At 40.9% G+C, this 17,826-nt stretch overlaps 1 protein-coding gene across 1 annotated transcript; it reads left to right on the top strand.

The window, feature by feature from the left end:
• The first annotated feature begins 8,410 nt into the window (after positions 1-8,410).
• On the top strand, positions 8,411-14,265 carry slitrk4 (SLIT and NTRK-like family, member 4). Its single transcript, XM_055888591.1, has 2 exons — positions 8,411-9,297; positions 9,904-14,265. The coding sequence occupies exons 1-2, from the start codon at positions 9,247-9,249 to the stop codon at positions 12,445-12,447; spliced, it is 2,595 nt and encodes an 864-aa protein (XP_055744566.1). The 5' UTR covers positions 8,411-9,246; the 3' UTR covers positions 12,448-14,265.
• Positions 14,266-17,826: the final 3,561 nt, after the last annotated feature.

Raw genomic sequence — 17,826 nt, 5'->3', positions numbered from 1 at the left:
GAGCATCCTGACTGGTTGCATCACTGCCTGGTATGGCAACTGCTCAGCCTCCGACCGCAAGGCACTACAGAGGGTAGTGCGTACACGCCCAGTACATCACTGGGGCCAAGCTTCCTGCCATCCAGGACCTCTTTACCAGGTGATGTCAGCAGAAGGCCCCAAAAATTGCCAAAAGACTCCATCCACCCTAGTCATAGACTGTTCTCTCTGCTACCGCAAGGCAAGCGGTACCAGGGTACCAAGTCTAGGTCCAAAAGCCTTCTTAACAGCTTCTACCCCCAAGTCATAGGACTCCTGAACAGCTAATCAAATGGCTACCTGGACTATTTGCATTAGTCCATGTAGCCATTATTCCCCCACCCCCATTTATTATGCTGCTGCTACTCTCTGTTTATTATCCATGCATAGTCACTTTACCTCTACCTACGTGTACATATTACCTCAATTACCTCGACTCACCTGTGCCCCCGCACATTGGCTCCTTCCCAGAACCCCTGTATACTGCCTCGCTACTGTTATTTTATTGTTGCTCCTTAAATATTTGTTATTTTTCAATTTCTTTTTTTCCTTTTATTTATTTATTTTTTCTTCCGTATATTTTAGTAAATACTTTCTTATCACTTTTTTCTTAAAACTGTTGGAGGGTTTGTAAGTAAGCATTTCACGAGGGTCTACACCTGTATTCGGTGCATGTGACAATTACATTTTGATTTGATTTGAGTAAAAGGTCTGAATACTTACATAAATTTAAACGTTTTTTTGTTTTATTAAATTAGCAAGAATATCTAAAAACCTGTTTTTGTTTCGTCATTATGGGTGTGTAGATTGATAAGGGGGAAAAAAATATTTAATCAATTTTAGAATAAGGCTGTAATGTAACAATGTGGAAAAAGTCCACGGGTCTGAATACTTTCCGAAGGCACCGTATATACATTTCACATTACATATTTCACTTGAATCACATTTACTAAATCATATACTGAAGTGTGGATTATTGGCACAAAATGTTTTTACTGCCATGAGTGGACAGAGTGTACTGGCAGCCTGTAACAACCAGTTGGCTGTTCTGCAGCTGAGTTAATAGTGTAGAATGAATATGTCAAGCTTAGACTATCCTCACATTCACAACAGTCACAGCTCCATGTGAGGACAAATCCCTCTATTTACCTTTAGGTTAGACAGAAATGTAAAAAAGCAGAACCTATTACAAGAGATTGTTAACCCTTCATTCATGTTGTGTTTCTTCGTGTGGGATTTTGGAGAACAAGGACTCATGGCAGATTGTTACGGATACAAGTATTCTGTGTGTATCCTGTGTATTTCTTTTCTCTCCTTCTCCCCTACTCACAGGTGACCATCATCATTCCCCAATCAGTCATCAATCAGTCGCTAATCAGAAGACACCTGTTCCTTTTCTCCTACCCAATCACAGTCCCTTTCCCTTGGTTTAAAAACCCTGTCAGTTGTGTTCTCTACAGCTCAATCTCTCTGTCAATGCCATATATCTGTAGATCCATTGTGTGGTTTGCAACTACATGTCACTTTGTCCCCACCTGTGAGTATTGGTTTTGTTATGGTGTTTGAGTGTTTCTTTGATAGTGGGAAAAGGGGGTACCCAGACAGTTCGCCCATGGGCATACACTACCCGTAGGTAAACTTTGTTAAATACACTAGTTAGAACTGGGTGGACCACCCACTGTGTTTTTGGTTAGTTAGTTAGCTGTTGTTGAAATAGGCAAGTCTAGCTTAGGGGTGTTTTTGGATGATTATTCTTTCTTTCCTTGGGTCCAGCTCAGCCCCTTTTCCTGCTCCCCCCCTTTACCGTGTGTTTGTAAATAAACCCTGAGTGTTTGACGGTAGATATTAGTTGTCGTGGTTATTTTGTTTTCACTCTTACTTTGTCACTACTATAATTTGCATGAGTTATGTTACGGGTCCCATTACCATCCCCCCTAGATTGTTGGGCCAAAGGGATTCGTAACAGAGATATTTAAATGGTATACCCTCTTACCTGCAAGAGAATGAAACGGTTAAAGGGACGGTAGGGAAGCAGCTAGTCCATGCAGTTCACCTCAGTGTAGAGTTACAGTGCTGCCGTTCAGAGAGATATCAAATAAAGCAACTCTCACACACCTGTGCTTACATTCTTAAGGTAGCACGGAACACAAACCGGCTGCACGCATGCGCCATCGTGCACCATCGTGCATACATTTATTTTGTCCCCCCATACCAAACGTGATCACGACACGCAGGTTAAAATATCAAAACAAACTCTGAGCCAATTACATTAATTTGGGGACAAGTTGAAAAGCATTAAACCTTTATGGCAATTTAGCTAGCTATCTTGCACTTGCTAGCTAATTCGTCCTATTTAGCTAGCTTGCTGTTGTTAGCTAATTTGTCCTGGGAATTAAACATTGAGATGTTATTTTACCTGAAATACACAAGGTCCTCTACTCTGACAAATAATCCACACATTAAACGGTCAACCGAATCGTTTCTAGTCATCTCTCCTCCTTCTAGGCTTTTTCTTCTCTTAACTTCATATTGCGATTGGCAACTTTCATAAATTAGGTGCATTACTGCCACCAACCTTGTTCGTCTTTCAGTCACCAACGTGGGTATAAGTAATGAGATGGCACGTGGGTACCTGCTTCTATAAACCAATGAGGAGATGGGAGAGGCAGGACTTGTAACGCGATCTGCGTCAGAAATAGAACTGACTTCTATTTTAGCCCTTGGCAACGCAGACTCTCGTTGGTGCGCACGCGACACGAGCGGTGTAGTCAGCCATTTAGATATCAGAAAGACCAGAAAATAGGTTTTGTTAAATGGTGGTTTGACCACAATTCGACTGAAGAGAACAAACAAATAGACCATTTTTATAAGGAGCAAGAATATATTTTATGAGAATCTATTGTTTGCAAGCATGTACATCTAAAATAAGCATCCCTCTGAGGAGTGTAATTAGCAGTAGACCTCCCCTCTGAGGGTCATTAACATTCGGCCACTCCTCTGAGGGTCATTAACATTCGACCTCCCCTCTGAGGAGGGTCATTAACATTCGACCTCCCCTCTGAGGGTCATTAACATTAGACCTCCCCTCTGAATAGAGTCATTAACATTAGACCTCCCCTCTGAGGAGGGTCATTAACATTAGACCTCCCCTCTGTGGAGGGTCATTAACATTAGACCTCCCCTCTGAGGAGGGTCATTAACATTCGACCTCCCCTCTGAGGAGGGTCATTAACATTCGACCTCCCCTCTGAGGGTCATTAACATTAAACCTCCCCTCTGAATAGAGTCATTAACATTAGACCTCCCCTCTGAGGAGGGTCATTAACATTAGACCTCCCCTCTGTGGAGGGTCATTAACATTAGACCTCCCCTCTGAAGAGGGTCATTAACATTAGACCTCCCCTCTGAAGAGGGTCATTAACATTTGACCTCCCCTCTGAAGAGAGTCGTTAACATTCGACGTCCCCTCTGAAGAGAGTCATTAACATTAGGCCTCCCCTCTGAGGAGGGTCATTAACATAAGATCTCTCCTCTGAAGAGGGTCATTAACATTAGACCTCCCCTCTGAAGACAGTCATTAACATTAGACCTCTCATCTGAAGAGAGTCATTAACATTAGACCTCCCCTCTGAAGAGAGTCATTAACATTCGATCTCCCCTCTGAAGAGAGTCATTAACATTAGGCCTCCCCTCTGAGGAGGGTCATTAACATTAGATCTCTCCTCTGAAGAGGGTCATTAACATTAGACCTCCCCTCTGAAGACAGTCATTAACATTAGACTTCTCCTCTGAAGAGAGTCATTAACATTAGACCTCCCCTCTGAAGAGGGTCATTAACATTAGACCTCTCCTCTGAAGAGGGTCATTGACATTAGACCTCTCCTCTGAAGAGAGTCATTAACATTAGACCTCTCCTCTGAAGAGGGTCATTAACATTAGACCTCTCCTCTGAAGAGGGTCATTAACATTTGACCTCTCCTCTGAAGAGGGTCATTAACATTAGATCTCTCCTCTGAAGAGGGTCATTAACATAAGATCTCTCCTCTGAAGAGGGTCATTAACATTAGACCTCCCCTCTGAAGACAGTCATTAACATTAGACCTCCCCTCTGAAGAGAGTCATTAACATTCGATCTCCCCTCTGAAGAGAGTCATTAACATTAGGCCTCCCCTCTGAGGAGGGTCATTAACATTAGATCTCTCCTCTGAAGAGGGTCATTAACATTAGACCTCCCCTCTGAAGACAGTCATTAACATTAGACCTCCCCTCTGAAGAGGGTCATTAACATTAGACCTCCCCTCTGAAGAGGGTCATTAACATTAGTCCTCCCCTCTGAAGAGAGTCATTAACATTAGGCCTCCCCTCTGAAGAGAGTCATTAACATTAGGCCTCCCCTCTGAGGAGGGTCATTAACATTAGATCTCTCCTCTGAAGAGGGTCATTAACATTAGACCTCCCCTCTGAAGACAGTCATTAACATTAGACCTCTCCTCTGAAGAGAGTCATTAACATTAGACCTCCCCTCTGAAGAGGGTCATTAACATTAGACCTCTCCTCTGAAGAGGGTCATTGACATTAGACCTCTCCTCTGAAGAGAGTCATTAACATTAGACCTCTCCTCTGAAGAGGGTCATTAACATTAGACCTCTCCTCTGAAGAGGGTCATTAACATTTGACCTCTCCTCTGAAGAGGGTCATTAACATTAGACCTCTCCTCTGAAGAGGGTCATTAACATAAGATCTCTCCTCTGAAGAGGGTCATTAACATTAGACCTCCCCTCTGAAGAGGGTCATTAACATTTGACCTCTCCTCTGAAGAGGGTCATTAACATTAGACCTCTCCTCTGAAGAGGGTCATTAACATTAGACCTCTCCTCTGAAGAGAGTCATTAACATTAGACCTCCCCTCTGAGGAGGGTCATTAACATTAGACCTCTCCTCTGAAGAGGGTCATTAACATTAGACCTCTCCTCTGAAGAGGGTCAATAACATTAGACCTATCCTCTGAAGAGAGTCATTAACATTAGACCTCTCCTCTGAAGACAGCCATGAACATTAGACCTCCCCTCTGAGGAGGGTCATTAACATTAGACCTCCCCTCTGAAGAGAGTCATTAACATTAGACCTCTCCTCTGAAGAGGGTCATTAACATTAGACCTCTCCTCTGAAGAGGGTCTTGAACATTAGATCTCTCCTCTGAGGAGGGTCATTAACATTAGACCTCCCCTCTGAAGAGAGTCATTAACATTCGACCTCCCCTCTGAGGAGGGTCATTAACATTAGACCTCTCCTCTGAAGAGGGTCATTAACATTAGACCTCTCCTCTGAAGAGGGTCATTAACATTAGACCTCTCCTCTGAAGAGGGTCATTAACATTTGACCTCTCCTCTGAAGAGAGTCATTAACATTAGACCTCTCCTCTGAAGAGAGTCATTAACATTAGATCTCCCCTCTGAGGAGGGTCATTAACATTAGACCTCCCCTCTGAAGAGAGTCATTAACATTAGACCTCCCCTCTGAAGAGGGTCATTAACATTAGACCTCCCCTCTGAAGAGTGTCATTAACATTAGACCTCTCCTCTGAAGAGGGTCATTAACATTAGACCTCTCCTCTGAAGAGGGTCATTAACATTAGACTTCTCCTCTGAAGAGGGTCATTAACATTAGACCTCTCCTCTGAAGAGGGTCATTAACATTAGACCTCTCCTCTGAAGAGGGTCATTAACATTAGACCTCTCCTCTGAAGAGGGTCTTGAACATTAGATCTCTCCTCTGAAGAGGGTCATTAACATTAGACCTCTCCTTTGAAGAGGGTCATTAACATTAGACCTCTCCTCTGAAGACAGTCCTTAATAACATTAGAACTCCCCTCTGAAGAGGGTCATTAACATTAGACCTCTCCTCTGAAGAGGGTCATTAACATTAGGCCTCTCCTCTGAAGAGAGTCATTAACATTAGACCTCTCCTCTGAAGAGGGTCATTAACATTAGACCTCCCCTTTTTAGATAGTCATTAACATTAGGCCCCTCCTGCCCTCATGGTGGCAACATCATCATTAAGATAGCCTGTAAGCAATTATATGTATTCACTTGGATGCAAATTAATATTTAATATGTGCCAGTTCGCAAACTAATACTGTGATGACTGTAGCAGTTTGTATTCTGATAAGGAATCCTACTGATTGTAGCCTTGAGGTACGTGCACTAAGGAGTAATATAATTAAATAAAGATAATTCTGACCTGGGTAAAAGATACCTGCAAGCATCAGGCTGTGTATTCCTAAACATCTAACCAAGGTTGGTGTCTTCAGATCAAAAAAAAAAAGGGGACTGAAATGACAACCTCCCTCCCTTCCCAGACATGGGCATTTAACGTCTGTCCCCACCACCTATTCTGTTCTTCTGTGTGGGATATAAATAGACATATATTTAGCATATCAAAGGGGAGTCTACAGAAAGAGAGGAAGAAGAAAAATACAACCCCCTGTACTCCAAGAGCAAATACTGTCCCTCTGCTGACGCATCCTAGCTCTACCTGTGTAGAGAATTACCTTAGCACACTGCCCCCAAGGCTATGCTGCTGTTATTTCATAGCCTGTTGAAGAGAAAAGATATTAACAAATGTTTCTGCAACAACAGACTACATGGCATGCCTCAACCGTTTTTCCACAGTACAAAATGGGAGACTTTGAGAGTGTGATGGTAAATAAATATCAACATTTAGGCTACTGCCACACTGCTTGACAGTATAGAATATTCACATGAGGCTCTTTCTGAAGTAGCCTACTAATGCACTTGCATTACGTAACCTATAGCTGATGTAACTGGGTCCATAGCCTATATAGACAACCCAATCGTTCGGCTTCATGTGATGCCATGTAACCTTATAAACAAACATTTTTTTTGAGAATAATTGTATCCTAGCCTACAATACAGTCAACATTCAGGAGTGCATACTATACTGTAACCTATAGGTACCAAGACAATAAAGTAGGTAAAATGTTCAGCCAGATGAGGGCGCTACCTTTGATTTCTGCATGTGTGAGAAACCTCTGCAGGGAGAATCTCAATTGTATACTGTACTCCTCAAGTCCTCTCTCCTCGCCTCCTTCTCAAAACCCTTTGGAGGAGGTCAGAGGAGAGGCCTCTGACTTTCTCATCCAATGGATTTTGAGGAGGCGAGGAGAGAGGACGCAAGGATTATGCAATTAGGATTCTCATTGAGATTCTCCCAATGTCACACTGCCCATAACGTCAGTTCACTGGCGCACCCATGTATCCTCATGTCAAAACTGAACGGGCAGGGAAAATAGGATACATTCATATTACAATAGCCTACTTTTACTGTCACTGTCATTCAGACTTGACCTATAATTGATTAAGCCTGTATCTTGTTCTCCACATAGTCTAAAAAAATAAGCTTGTAGTGTTTTGTCACTCTGCCATTAAAACGTTGTTCACTTGGAGAGCTCTTTGCGTTTCACACATTTGGAGCTATTGTCTCTCAAGTATGAATATTATTTGAACAAACAGGTGAAGTCTAGGCTAAAATTGAGTGCTTTCTATTATTGACTTCACATGAGGGAGCATCCACCTGTTGTCTGAAAACTAAAGTGATGCTGAATTCCAGTTGGGCTGCATTTCCACAAGCAGACAAATTCAGATATTTTTTTCACATTAGATCTTTTCACATAAGATATATTTCAGAGCTGATCTGATTGGTTAAAGACCAACTAGTGACCCAAAAAAATATCAGAAATGGGCTTTTTACACAACAAACACAATTAAAATATTCTGCCGTTATTGGTAAAAGAGCTGATCTGATGGGTCAAAAGACCAATAATTGGGAGAGAAAAAAATCGGAATTAGGCTGCCTGTGTAAATGCAGCCATAATGTCTAACATAAAAAACGCTATCCAAGTAGCCTCCTCAAAAACAATATGAGCGGCAGTGTCTCTTTATTCTACTCCCTCAGCAATGTTTGCCTTGCTTTGACTGCAGTCCACGTTGAATAATAGTCCACATTAGAATGCCGCTCACGTTCTCTGTCGTTTTAAACACTCCAATCATAAAATATAATGCAGGCGCCGACCCCTCTTGAACTGTCAGGTAAGCGACTTCATCCTCAAACGAAGTCTACCGTATGATCTCGATCCAATGGGCTATAGCACAATGCGTGATGCATAACCATTTCTGTTGATCATCATAACGACAAGAAACTATTCCAAGTCTGTTAAATTAACCTACTACTAAAATCATTCATGTCAAGGTCTGAAGTTTTCCGTTTGGTATACGAGACCCCCTACCCTCCCCTCTCTCTCTCTCTCTCTCTCTCCCTACTATCTCTCTCTCGCTCTGTCTCCCTCTTTTTCTTCACCCCTCCCCTCCTCCCCCTTTCTCTCTGCGTCCTCTTCTCCCGCTAGTCGTGTGGGAAGCTCTATGCAGCTGTAAAGCAGCATACTTATGAGACAGGCAGGAATAGTTGCTATTACGAGACACACTCCCTCCTTCCTGCGTATCCGGATCCCTGGTGACTGTTTTAACAGTAGTTTATTTGAACGCAGTTTCTTGCTTTTGTTGGAAGATGGAGAGGGGCATCTCCTGCTTGCCCGCATCTGACTAAACTGAATTATTCATTTTCCGCGTCAGTTAGTCGCCGTTCTCATTTTTCTGAATATCACAGTGTGGTGTTTTTTTCCCTCTCCTTTTCTTTTCCTTGGAGTAGAGAGGCTCAGCCTCAGATGTCACACTGACAGCCCTGTAAAATGCATGATTCGAAAATAGACGCTTAGCAAGCAATTTCAGATTTTTGGAGGTGAGTAAACCCGCGCAGGATTGTTTAGGTTTATCGGGTGCTGCTGCTTCATTTTTTTTCTGCCTGAACGGCTCAGTCCAACTTCAGCGAGCCATATACATAGGCTAAGCATCTCTATGGACTAGGTGTTCCAGCAGCACCATTCGTTTCATTTTCCTCTATCGTGAACTGGAGAGAAGTTGTTTCGCAGTCACTTCAGCTGCTCGCCTTTTGTCCCTGCTTTCTTAATAACGCTGAGGTGGGCACAGTGTCTTTAGTTCATTGCGAACTGAAATGCTTCATGGAGATACAACAACATCGGGAACCCTACGAGAGAAATATATTTTTTAACAAGTGGAGCCTGTCAAGAAGAGACGCATAGGCTGAAATCTGAGCGATAGCCTACCTACGTCTGAATGGGAGCACCGCGTCTCAATGCACTGCCAATGTCCGTCTCTCAAGAAACCACATTTGCAAACGCTTACGGTAAGTCCTCTGTTATTTGGTTGAAAAGCTTTAATATCCATTCTGTAGCCTACATTGTTCATATGTTTAATTATAATATGGGTTGATCCGCCTGGGGCACAGGCTTCATGGGATGTTTTAGACCACAATATGTCAGCATAGGATGCAGTAGCATATACATTTTCCACTCTTTTTGTTATATGCCCACAAAATTGACGCACTACTGTAATATATAATGGTGATTTCAATGATGTTTTGTAACATTATGGATCAGAAGGAGATTATGGTTTTAAGGCTTCTATTATTAGACTCTTATTATTTGTCTGTCATTATTATGGTTATTATTAATATTATTAGTATTATTATTATTATTATTAATACTATTTTTTAGGTTAAAATGGTACTTGATGGCTGTATTGCTATAGAGAAATGGGTTGATTTGCGTACATTAAATTAGCCTGGTGTGTAGACAAAGCATTACTAACATCAGCAGTAGGCATATACTAACTAACCATTACTAACATCAGCAGTAGGGCATATACTATCTAACCATTAATGAAGTACTGTCTGTATGTATAGTACCAGTTTGTGTTTTGATTGTTTGTTTGTTTGTTTTTCCTCTCAAAGGTTACTAAATGGTTTTCTGGGGGATTTATAAAAGGCAAAATGCTGCTTCTAGTTCTGTTGGCCTTTTTCGTATCGAGTACGTTTTCTGACTTGGATTCTGACCTCTCAGCGGAGACCTGCAGCGCCTGTTCATGCATGTCCATCGAGAACGTCCTATATGTGAACTGTGAGAAAATAACTGTGTACAGACCTACCCAGCTGCTGCCCCCGGTCTCTAGCCTCTATCATTTGAATTTCCAAAATAACCTATTGATCGTCCTTTACCCCAATTCCTTTCTCAATTTCACACACGCAGTCTCTCTTCAACTGGGAAACAACAAATTACAGAACATCGAGGGAGGGGCCTTTTATGGCCTTAGTTCATTGAAACAGCTGCATTTAAATAACAATGAATTGAAGGTGCTCAGAGCTGACACTTTCTATGGGATCGAAAACTTGGAATACCTCCAAGCTGACTACAATTTGATCAAGTATATTGAAAAAGGATCTTTCAACAAATTGCATAGGTTGAAAGTTCTCATTCTGAATGACAATCTAGTCCAGATCCTTCCTGATAACATTTTTCGCTTTGCCTCCCTTACACATTTGGATATAAGAGGAAACAGGATCCAGAAGCTACCATATCTGGGAGTTTTGGAACACATTGGACGTATAGTGGAATTGCAGCTCGATGACAACCCATGGAATTGCACATGTGATTTGTTACCCTTGAAAGCTTGGTTGGAGAACATGCCCTATAACATTTTTATTGGGGAGGCTATATGTGAAACCCCTAGTGACCTGTATGGACGCCTGTTGAAAGAAACAAACAAACAGGAACTGTGTCCCATGGGAACAGGTAGTGACTTTGATGTAAGGATGCCCCCTTCACAGCCAGAAAATGGCCGAACAACATCCGACAAGGCCCCCACTACGATACCGCCCATAGCCACCAAAGCTCCTAAAACAACAAACCCATCAAAGATTTATGGTAACGGGATTGTTGGTTTGCCCGGTTTGAATAAAAATATTCCAATTATGTCCTATCAAACAAGAACCCCACCTCTCTCCTGCCCACAGCCTTGCACCTGCAAAGCTCACCCCTCAGACTTTGGCATCAGTGTGAGTTGCCAAGAGAGAAGTATAAACAATCTAGCAGATATCATTCCCAAGCCACCAAATGCCAAGAAGCTCCACCTGAGTGGAAATTATATCAGAGATATCAGCCCAGTTGATTTCCAAGGCTTTGAGGGTTTAGATTTATTACATTTGGGTAGCAATCAAATAGTCACAGTTCAAAAAGGGGTCTTTGCCAATCTGACCAACCTGCGCAGGCTTTATCTCAATGGGAACCAACTAGAGCAGCTGCATCCTGAGATGTTCCTTGGGCTCAGTAACCTCCAATACTTGTATCTGGAATACAATGCCATACAAGAGGTGTTAGCAGGGACATTTGACTCCATGCCAAATCTGCAGTTGTTGTATCTGAACAATAATGTGCTAAGGAGCCTCCCTGCCTATATCTTTTCTGGTGTTTCCCTGGCTAGGCTAAATCTTAAGAACAACCATTTCATGATTCTGCCTGTGAGTGGTGTTTTAGACCAGCTGAGGTCTCTCACGCAAATTGATCTGGAAGGCAATCCCTGGGAATGCTCCTGTGATTTAGTGGCTCTGAAACTGTGGCTGGAGAAGCTAAATGACGGAGTGGCTGCGAAAGAGGTCAAATGTGCATCCCCAGTTCAGTTTTCCAATATAGAGCTACGGCTGCTGAAAAATGAGATCCTATGCCCCAAACTTATAGCTAGGCCCCCTTTCATCCTGACCAGTACTACTCCGGTGGTGACCTCCATGTCCCCAGCAGGGGTGGGCAAAGCCCCTCCCGGTGGTCCAGTTCCCCTATCCATCATGATCCTCAGTGTCCTGGTGGTGCTCATCATCACAGTGTTTGTTGCTTTCTGCCTCTTGGTGTTCGTGCTGAGGCGCAATAAGAAGCCAGCCGGACGCCAGGAGGGCATGGGGAACCAGGAGTGTGGTTCCATGCAACTCACGCTCAGGAGACACAACAAATCGAACAAGAAAGATGATCTGGGAGGCGAGACGTTCATCCCCCACACTATCCAGCATATGAACAAGAGTCACACCTGTGGGATTAGAGACTCTGAGTCAGGCTTTAAGTTTGCTGACTCCCAGAGACAGAAAATAATCCTGCTCAACAGCGCTGACCAAGACAAGGACTCACTGTCCTCCCTGGATCCACGCAATAAGAGACTGAGCACCATTGACGAGCTGGATGAGTTCCTGCCAAGAGAATCCAACATGTTTATTCAAAACTTTTTAGACAGTAAAAGGGGGGATTTCAGCAGTATAGGGGGGAGTGGGTTTCAGATCCGTTACCCTGAGAAACCACAGGACAAAAAGATGAAGAAGTCACTAATAGGGGGAAACCATAGTAAGATAGTAGTGGAACAAAGGAAAAGTGAGTACTATGAACTTAAAACTAAACTTCAAGGTACACCTGACTACCTTCAGGTTCTGGAAGAACAGACTCAAATGAGTCAAATGTAGGCTATCTATCCACCTCCCCTCCCCCCTCCCCCAATGACAAAAGTGCCTTTTGGAAAAGCTTAATGACCAATGGATAAACTGGACAGGAGGCTCCAGTCAGATAACATGATTTCCCGAGAATCAGTGGCTCTGTTGCAAATACAGACTTTCCTCCTGATGTGGTGATGCCATTATAACATGTATTATTATCACATTATACCACAAGACATCCTTAAGAGACAATTGTAGTGTTTTGCTGCTACTGAAATTGGTACTTTTTTTTTCAACCAAATCATGGGTCATGAAAACAATGTTGACTGTACCTCATCATAGCTAGTGATCCTTCTGCAGTGTTTTTGTGGCAATATGGGATCAGTATTTTCAATGAATGAACTATCAAATGGTGACTTTACAGTTCTCCTGGGAATATAACGTGGTTGGGATCCCCCACTTGCAGACTCTTACCATCTGCCTGGATTATACCTGGTCACTGCTGGTCACTGCTGGGGAACCTGGCGCCGTGGTTTCACTAAGAAAAGGCACCTATGAACCAAACAGCAGATTTGGAATGATTCCATGACTTGTTTGTGTAAAGAGCCATGTTAATAGTGTTTGAATTAAATGTGGTTCCTCTGGATATGTTTGGGTATGGCACATGTCGGGACATTTCTTTTAAGCCCAAGAAAAACAGCTGCTTGCCATGTAAGCATACCTGGATTTATTTTGTAAGTCTACATTATTTGTATCTGTGGGACAGTTTGTAAATTACAACAGAAGACAAAACAACTATACCCATAAAAGACAAAACATGTAGAAAAAAAGCAACATTAAACAAACTGAATATTGATGACCCTGTCAATATATATGATTGATGACCCTGTCAATATATATGATTGATGATCCCTGTCAATTTATATGATTGATGACCCCTGTCAATATATATCATTGATGACCAACTATCAATTGGTAGTACATTTAACTAATTTATTTATTTTTCTATGCAGGATTATTTAAAGATTATTGGTACTATTTAAAAGTTAAATGGATATTTAGAATGCATAAGCAAGGCAGGCCCAGATCTCACTCCACAAATGATTTATCAGAGTAACTGTTTCTGTTTTCGGAGTCTTCATGAACTCTACCTATGGCTTGAAAGGGGACTAGAGATGGATGTTATTTCACTATGATGGTGCACAAACTAAGGCCTGATTAGTATTTGAAAAAAGGTTTCTTGTAAAAGGTTTCTTGTAAAGGTTTCTTTTTAACATTATGCAACCAAAATAAATTTGCATTAAAGTGATACAATTCTGGATGGTTTGACTGTGGTACCATGGTAATGGATTAGAAAGGTAGTGTATGAGATATGTTCAATTTATCTTTGGAAGAAAATTATGTGGCTATGAATTTGTTTTATATACAGTAGCTACTGATCTGGACAGATTCATATCAAACACCATGTGCAATATTAATATGCTCAATCATAATAGCTTAAATCCTTTATTTGATTTATTAGTTCAAGGTTATATTGTGGAGACAGCTTATATTGTTATTTCAAATGATTTTATCCACTTTATTTTACCAAGTCCTTATTTAAAGTATTGTTAAGTTAATGAGTGTTTGAAATACAAATGAATAGAATGTACCTTGAAAGATATGATGAATACAATGTTCTATCAGTCAGCAGAATACTGTATATTGGTTAGTTTTTATTGTATAAACCTGTTGAAGTCAAGGCACCTATCTGCACTGTGTTTTTCTTCTCCTCGACAAAATGTCATCTTGTTTCCTCAGTCGTTTAAGTTGCTTTATAAATAAAGCCTTGAATGCTCAAGAAGAAAACCTGAGAATAGTTGAGTATTTGAACACAAGATATGTTTGACATGAATCTCAATTCAACATGAATACATATGATACAGCCCAATCATCAATGCTGTGTGTGAGTTGTTTCATCATGTCCCATTACACTGATCATACAATGTTTAGGGGATTGTTCTTTCTCACAATTTTTAAAGGCAATAACACTATTCCTTTACATGACAGTTTTTTTTGTTACAGGGGATGAATTGGTTAGTGAGTAAAATGATAATGTGGTGTCATAATCTTTGCAGATGTTCTGGTGCATGTCTGCTTCTGTATTTAAAATGCCTTCAACAATTGCAGTGCGTCTGTCACCCCCACACTGCCTCACCCCAAGAGAAGTAGATTTTACATTCTAGTCTGATTCAGCCAATGAATAACTCATGTTCTATGATAAAACAGGGAGCACCGTTTTTAAGATGTGGGTGAGAACTAAACTACTGTTGGGATGTTTGTGGATGGACAGGTCAAGCTTTTGTCCTCTGTAATATACTGCATGACCTACAACACCACAGCTGATGCTATATGTATCTAGTGATTACCGGCAGTGCATACTTATTTCATTTGTTTCTTTGTTTTTGCTTTTTTGAATGCACTCTATTAGCCTTTCATGTTCGCTCTCCTCCCACAGTGAAATGGTTTCTCCCACAGTGAAATGGTTTCTCCCACAGTGAAATGGTTTTTTCCCACAGTGAAATGGTTTCCTTACACAGTGAAATGGTTTCCTTACACAGTGAAATGGTTTCTCCCACAGTGAAATGGTTTCCTCACACAATGAAATGGTTTCCTTCCGCAGTGAAAGGGTTTCCTCCCAGAGTGAAATGGTTTTGTCATTTAGGTTGACTTTTTTCTGCTGATGAAGGAAACAATTGTCTTTTTAAGATTGAAGTTAACATTTCTTGCTAGTAAACATTCATGTTTTTCATTTGTCATATTCACTCGGAGAGTATTGCTGGATGTACTGTAGGAGATGTCTCATCATTTTGCTTCCGTTGCCTGGTGTGTACTGCAGTGTGGGGCCATAGTCACTGCCGGTTGTTCAGCTATACTCTGCCTTTGTTTTGCTGTCTTTTTGTATGAAATGTCAGTGTTGCAAATTAGCCTGGCTAACATCACATATTTAAAATTATTAAGTTAATATACTCAGTTTATATTCTTACCATTCTCTAGGTGAATATACTCAGGTTATATTCCTACCATTCTCTAAATGAATATACTCAGATTATATTCCTACCATTCTCTAAATTAATGTACTCATATTTTATTCCTACAGTACCATTCTCTAAGTGAATATACTCAGGTTATATTCCTACCATTCTCTAAGTGAATATACTTCAGGTTGTATTCCTACCATTCTCTAAGTGAATATACTTCAGATTATATTCCTACCATTCTCTAAGTGAATATACTCAGGTTATATTCCTACCATTCTCTAAGTGAATATACTTCAGGTTGTATTCCTACCATTCTCTAAGTGAATATACTTCAGATTATATTCATACCATTCTCTAAGTGAATATACTTCAGGTTGTATTCCTACCATTCTCTAAGTGAATATACTTCAGGTTATATTCCTACCATTCTCTAAGTGAATATACTCAGGTTATATTCCTACCATTCTCTAAGTGAATATACTCAGATTATATTCCTACAGTACCATTCTCTAAGTGAATATACTCAGGTTATATTCCTATCATTCTCTAAGTGAATATACTCAGGTTATATTCCTACCATTCTCTACTGAATGTGTGTGTGTTGTGTTTGTCATGTTGTCTCCATTTTTACACTGGTGAACAAATTGGGTGAATACAAAGGTTACAAAACCCTTGTATATATTTTAGCATTCCAGCATGGTCTCATTTAATTTGAATGATCTATGACTTCCAATCATCCTCAATATTGTTTTTTGGGAAAAAAGATAACCTATTTTGCAATATGCTAATTTGCTCTAAATGCCTCATGAACGAGGGCACTGCATGTTGACAGGGATTTGTATGTGAGTGTGTGTTATGGATGTTGTGTGAGTGTGTGTGTGGATATTGTGTGAGTGTGTCTTTGGATATTGAGTGAGTGTGTGTTTTGGATATTGTGTGTGTGTGTGTGTGTGTGTGTGTGTGTGTGTGTGTGTGTGTGTGGATATTGTGTGTGTGGATATTGTGTGAGTGTGTGTTTGGATATTGTGTGACTGAGTGTGTAGATATTGTGTGTTTTTGGATATTGTGTGAGTGTGTGTGTGGATATTGTGTTAGGGTGTGTTTGGATATTGTGTGTTTTTGGATATTGTGTGAGTGTGTGTGTGGATATTGTGTTAGGGTGTGTTTGGATATTGTGTGAGTGTGGATATTGTGTGAGTGTGTGTGTGTGGATATTGTCTGAGTGTGTGTTTGGATAGTGTGTGAATGAGTGTGTGGATATTGTGTGTGTTTTAGATATTGTGTGAGTGTGTGTGTGGATATTGTGTGAGTGTCTGTTTGGATATTGTGTGAGTGTGTGTTTTGATATTGTGTGAGTGTGTGTGGATATTGTGTGAGTGTCTGTTTGGATATTGTGTGAGTGTGTGTTTTGATATATTGTGTGAGTGTGTGTTTGGATATAGTGTGTGTTTTGGATATTGTGTGTGTGGATATTGTGTTGGTGTGTGTTTGGATATTGTGTGTGTTTTGGATATTGTGTGAGTGTGTGTTTTGGATATTGTGTGAGTGTGTGTTTGGATATTGTTTGAGTGTGTGTGTGTGTGTGTGTGTGTGTGTGTGTGTGTGTGTGTGTGTGTGTGGATATTGTATGATAATGTGTGTGGATATTGTGTGAGTGTGTGTGTGGATATTGTGTGTGTTTTGGATATTGTGTGAGTGTGTGTGTTGGATATTTTGTGAGTGTGTGTGTGTGTGTGTGTGTGTGTGTGTGTGTGTGTGTGTGTGTGTGTGTGTGTGTGTGTGTGTGTGTGTATGTGTGTGTGTGTGTGTGTGTGTGTGTGTGGATGTTGTGTGTTTTGGATATTGTGTGAGTGTGTGTGTGTGGATATTGTGTGTTTTAGATATTGTGTGAGTGTGTGTGCGGATATTGTGTGAGCGCGTGTGTGCATACATTTGCAATGTAACTGTACTACCCACATTGGCAGAGTCTAGATCTTTTAATGCATTTAGCTGTTGCGCCAGATGTCTTTTTAAATAGTTGGTCTATTTATTTACCCGCTTTGATCTAATGTGTTGCCAGGTCTGAATGTTGAGATGACACCTATAGATAATTCATTATATATAACCCTTCAAATGCTGTCGCTTTCACCTCCTGCTTTTGTGACTTCATGTGTGAAGTTTGCCCTTGTGGAATTGCATAAGAAGTGCATAACTGTGTTTTGTCAAACCAATGATGGGATGTGAACAGTCTCTATATGGATGCGGTTTCCTGTGATGTATTATGCAGAGCAAACACTCTTACACCATCATTTTATCATGTGATTTTGTAGACCTTGAAATTTTAACATCAGAATTTCTTGTTTCATATGGGAGTTGCCTTTGTAATAAACCTGGAGTACAACAACCTGGG

This window comes from Salvelinus fontinalis, chromosome 29, assembly GCF_029448725.1.
Source record: "Salvelinus fontinalis isolate EN_2023a chromosome 29, ASM2944872v1, whole genome shotgun sequence".
Taxonomy (NCBI): domain Eukaryota; kingdom Metazoa; phylum Chordata; class Actinopteri; order Salmoniformes; family Salmonidae; genus Salvelinus; species Salvelinus fontinalis.
This window is presented reverse-complemented; position numbering and strand designations above follow the sequence as displayed.

Coding starts and splice junctions, on each gene's coding strand:
- slitrk4 (XM_055888591.1), top strand. CDS start 9,247: ATGCACTGCCAATGTCCGTCTCTCAAGAAACCACATTTGCAAACGCTT. Junction 9,298..9,903: donor CACATTTGCAAACGCTTACG/GTAAGTCCTCTG, acceptor TTCCTCTCAAAG/GTTACTAAATGGTTTTCTGG.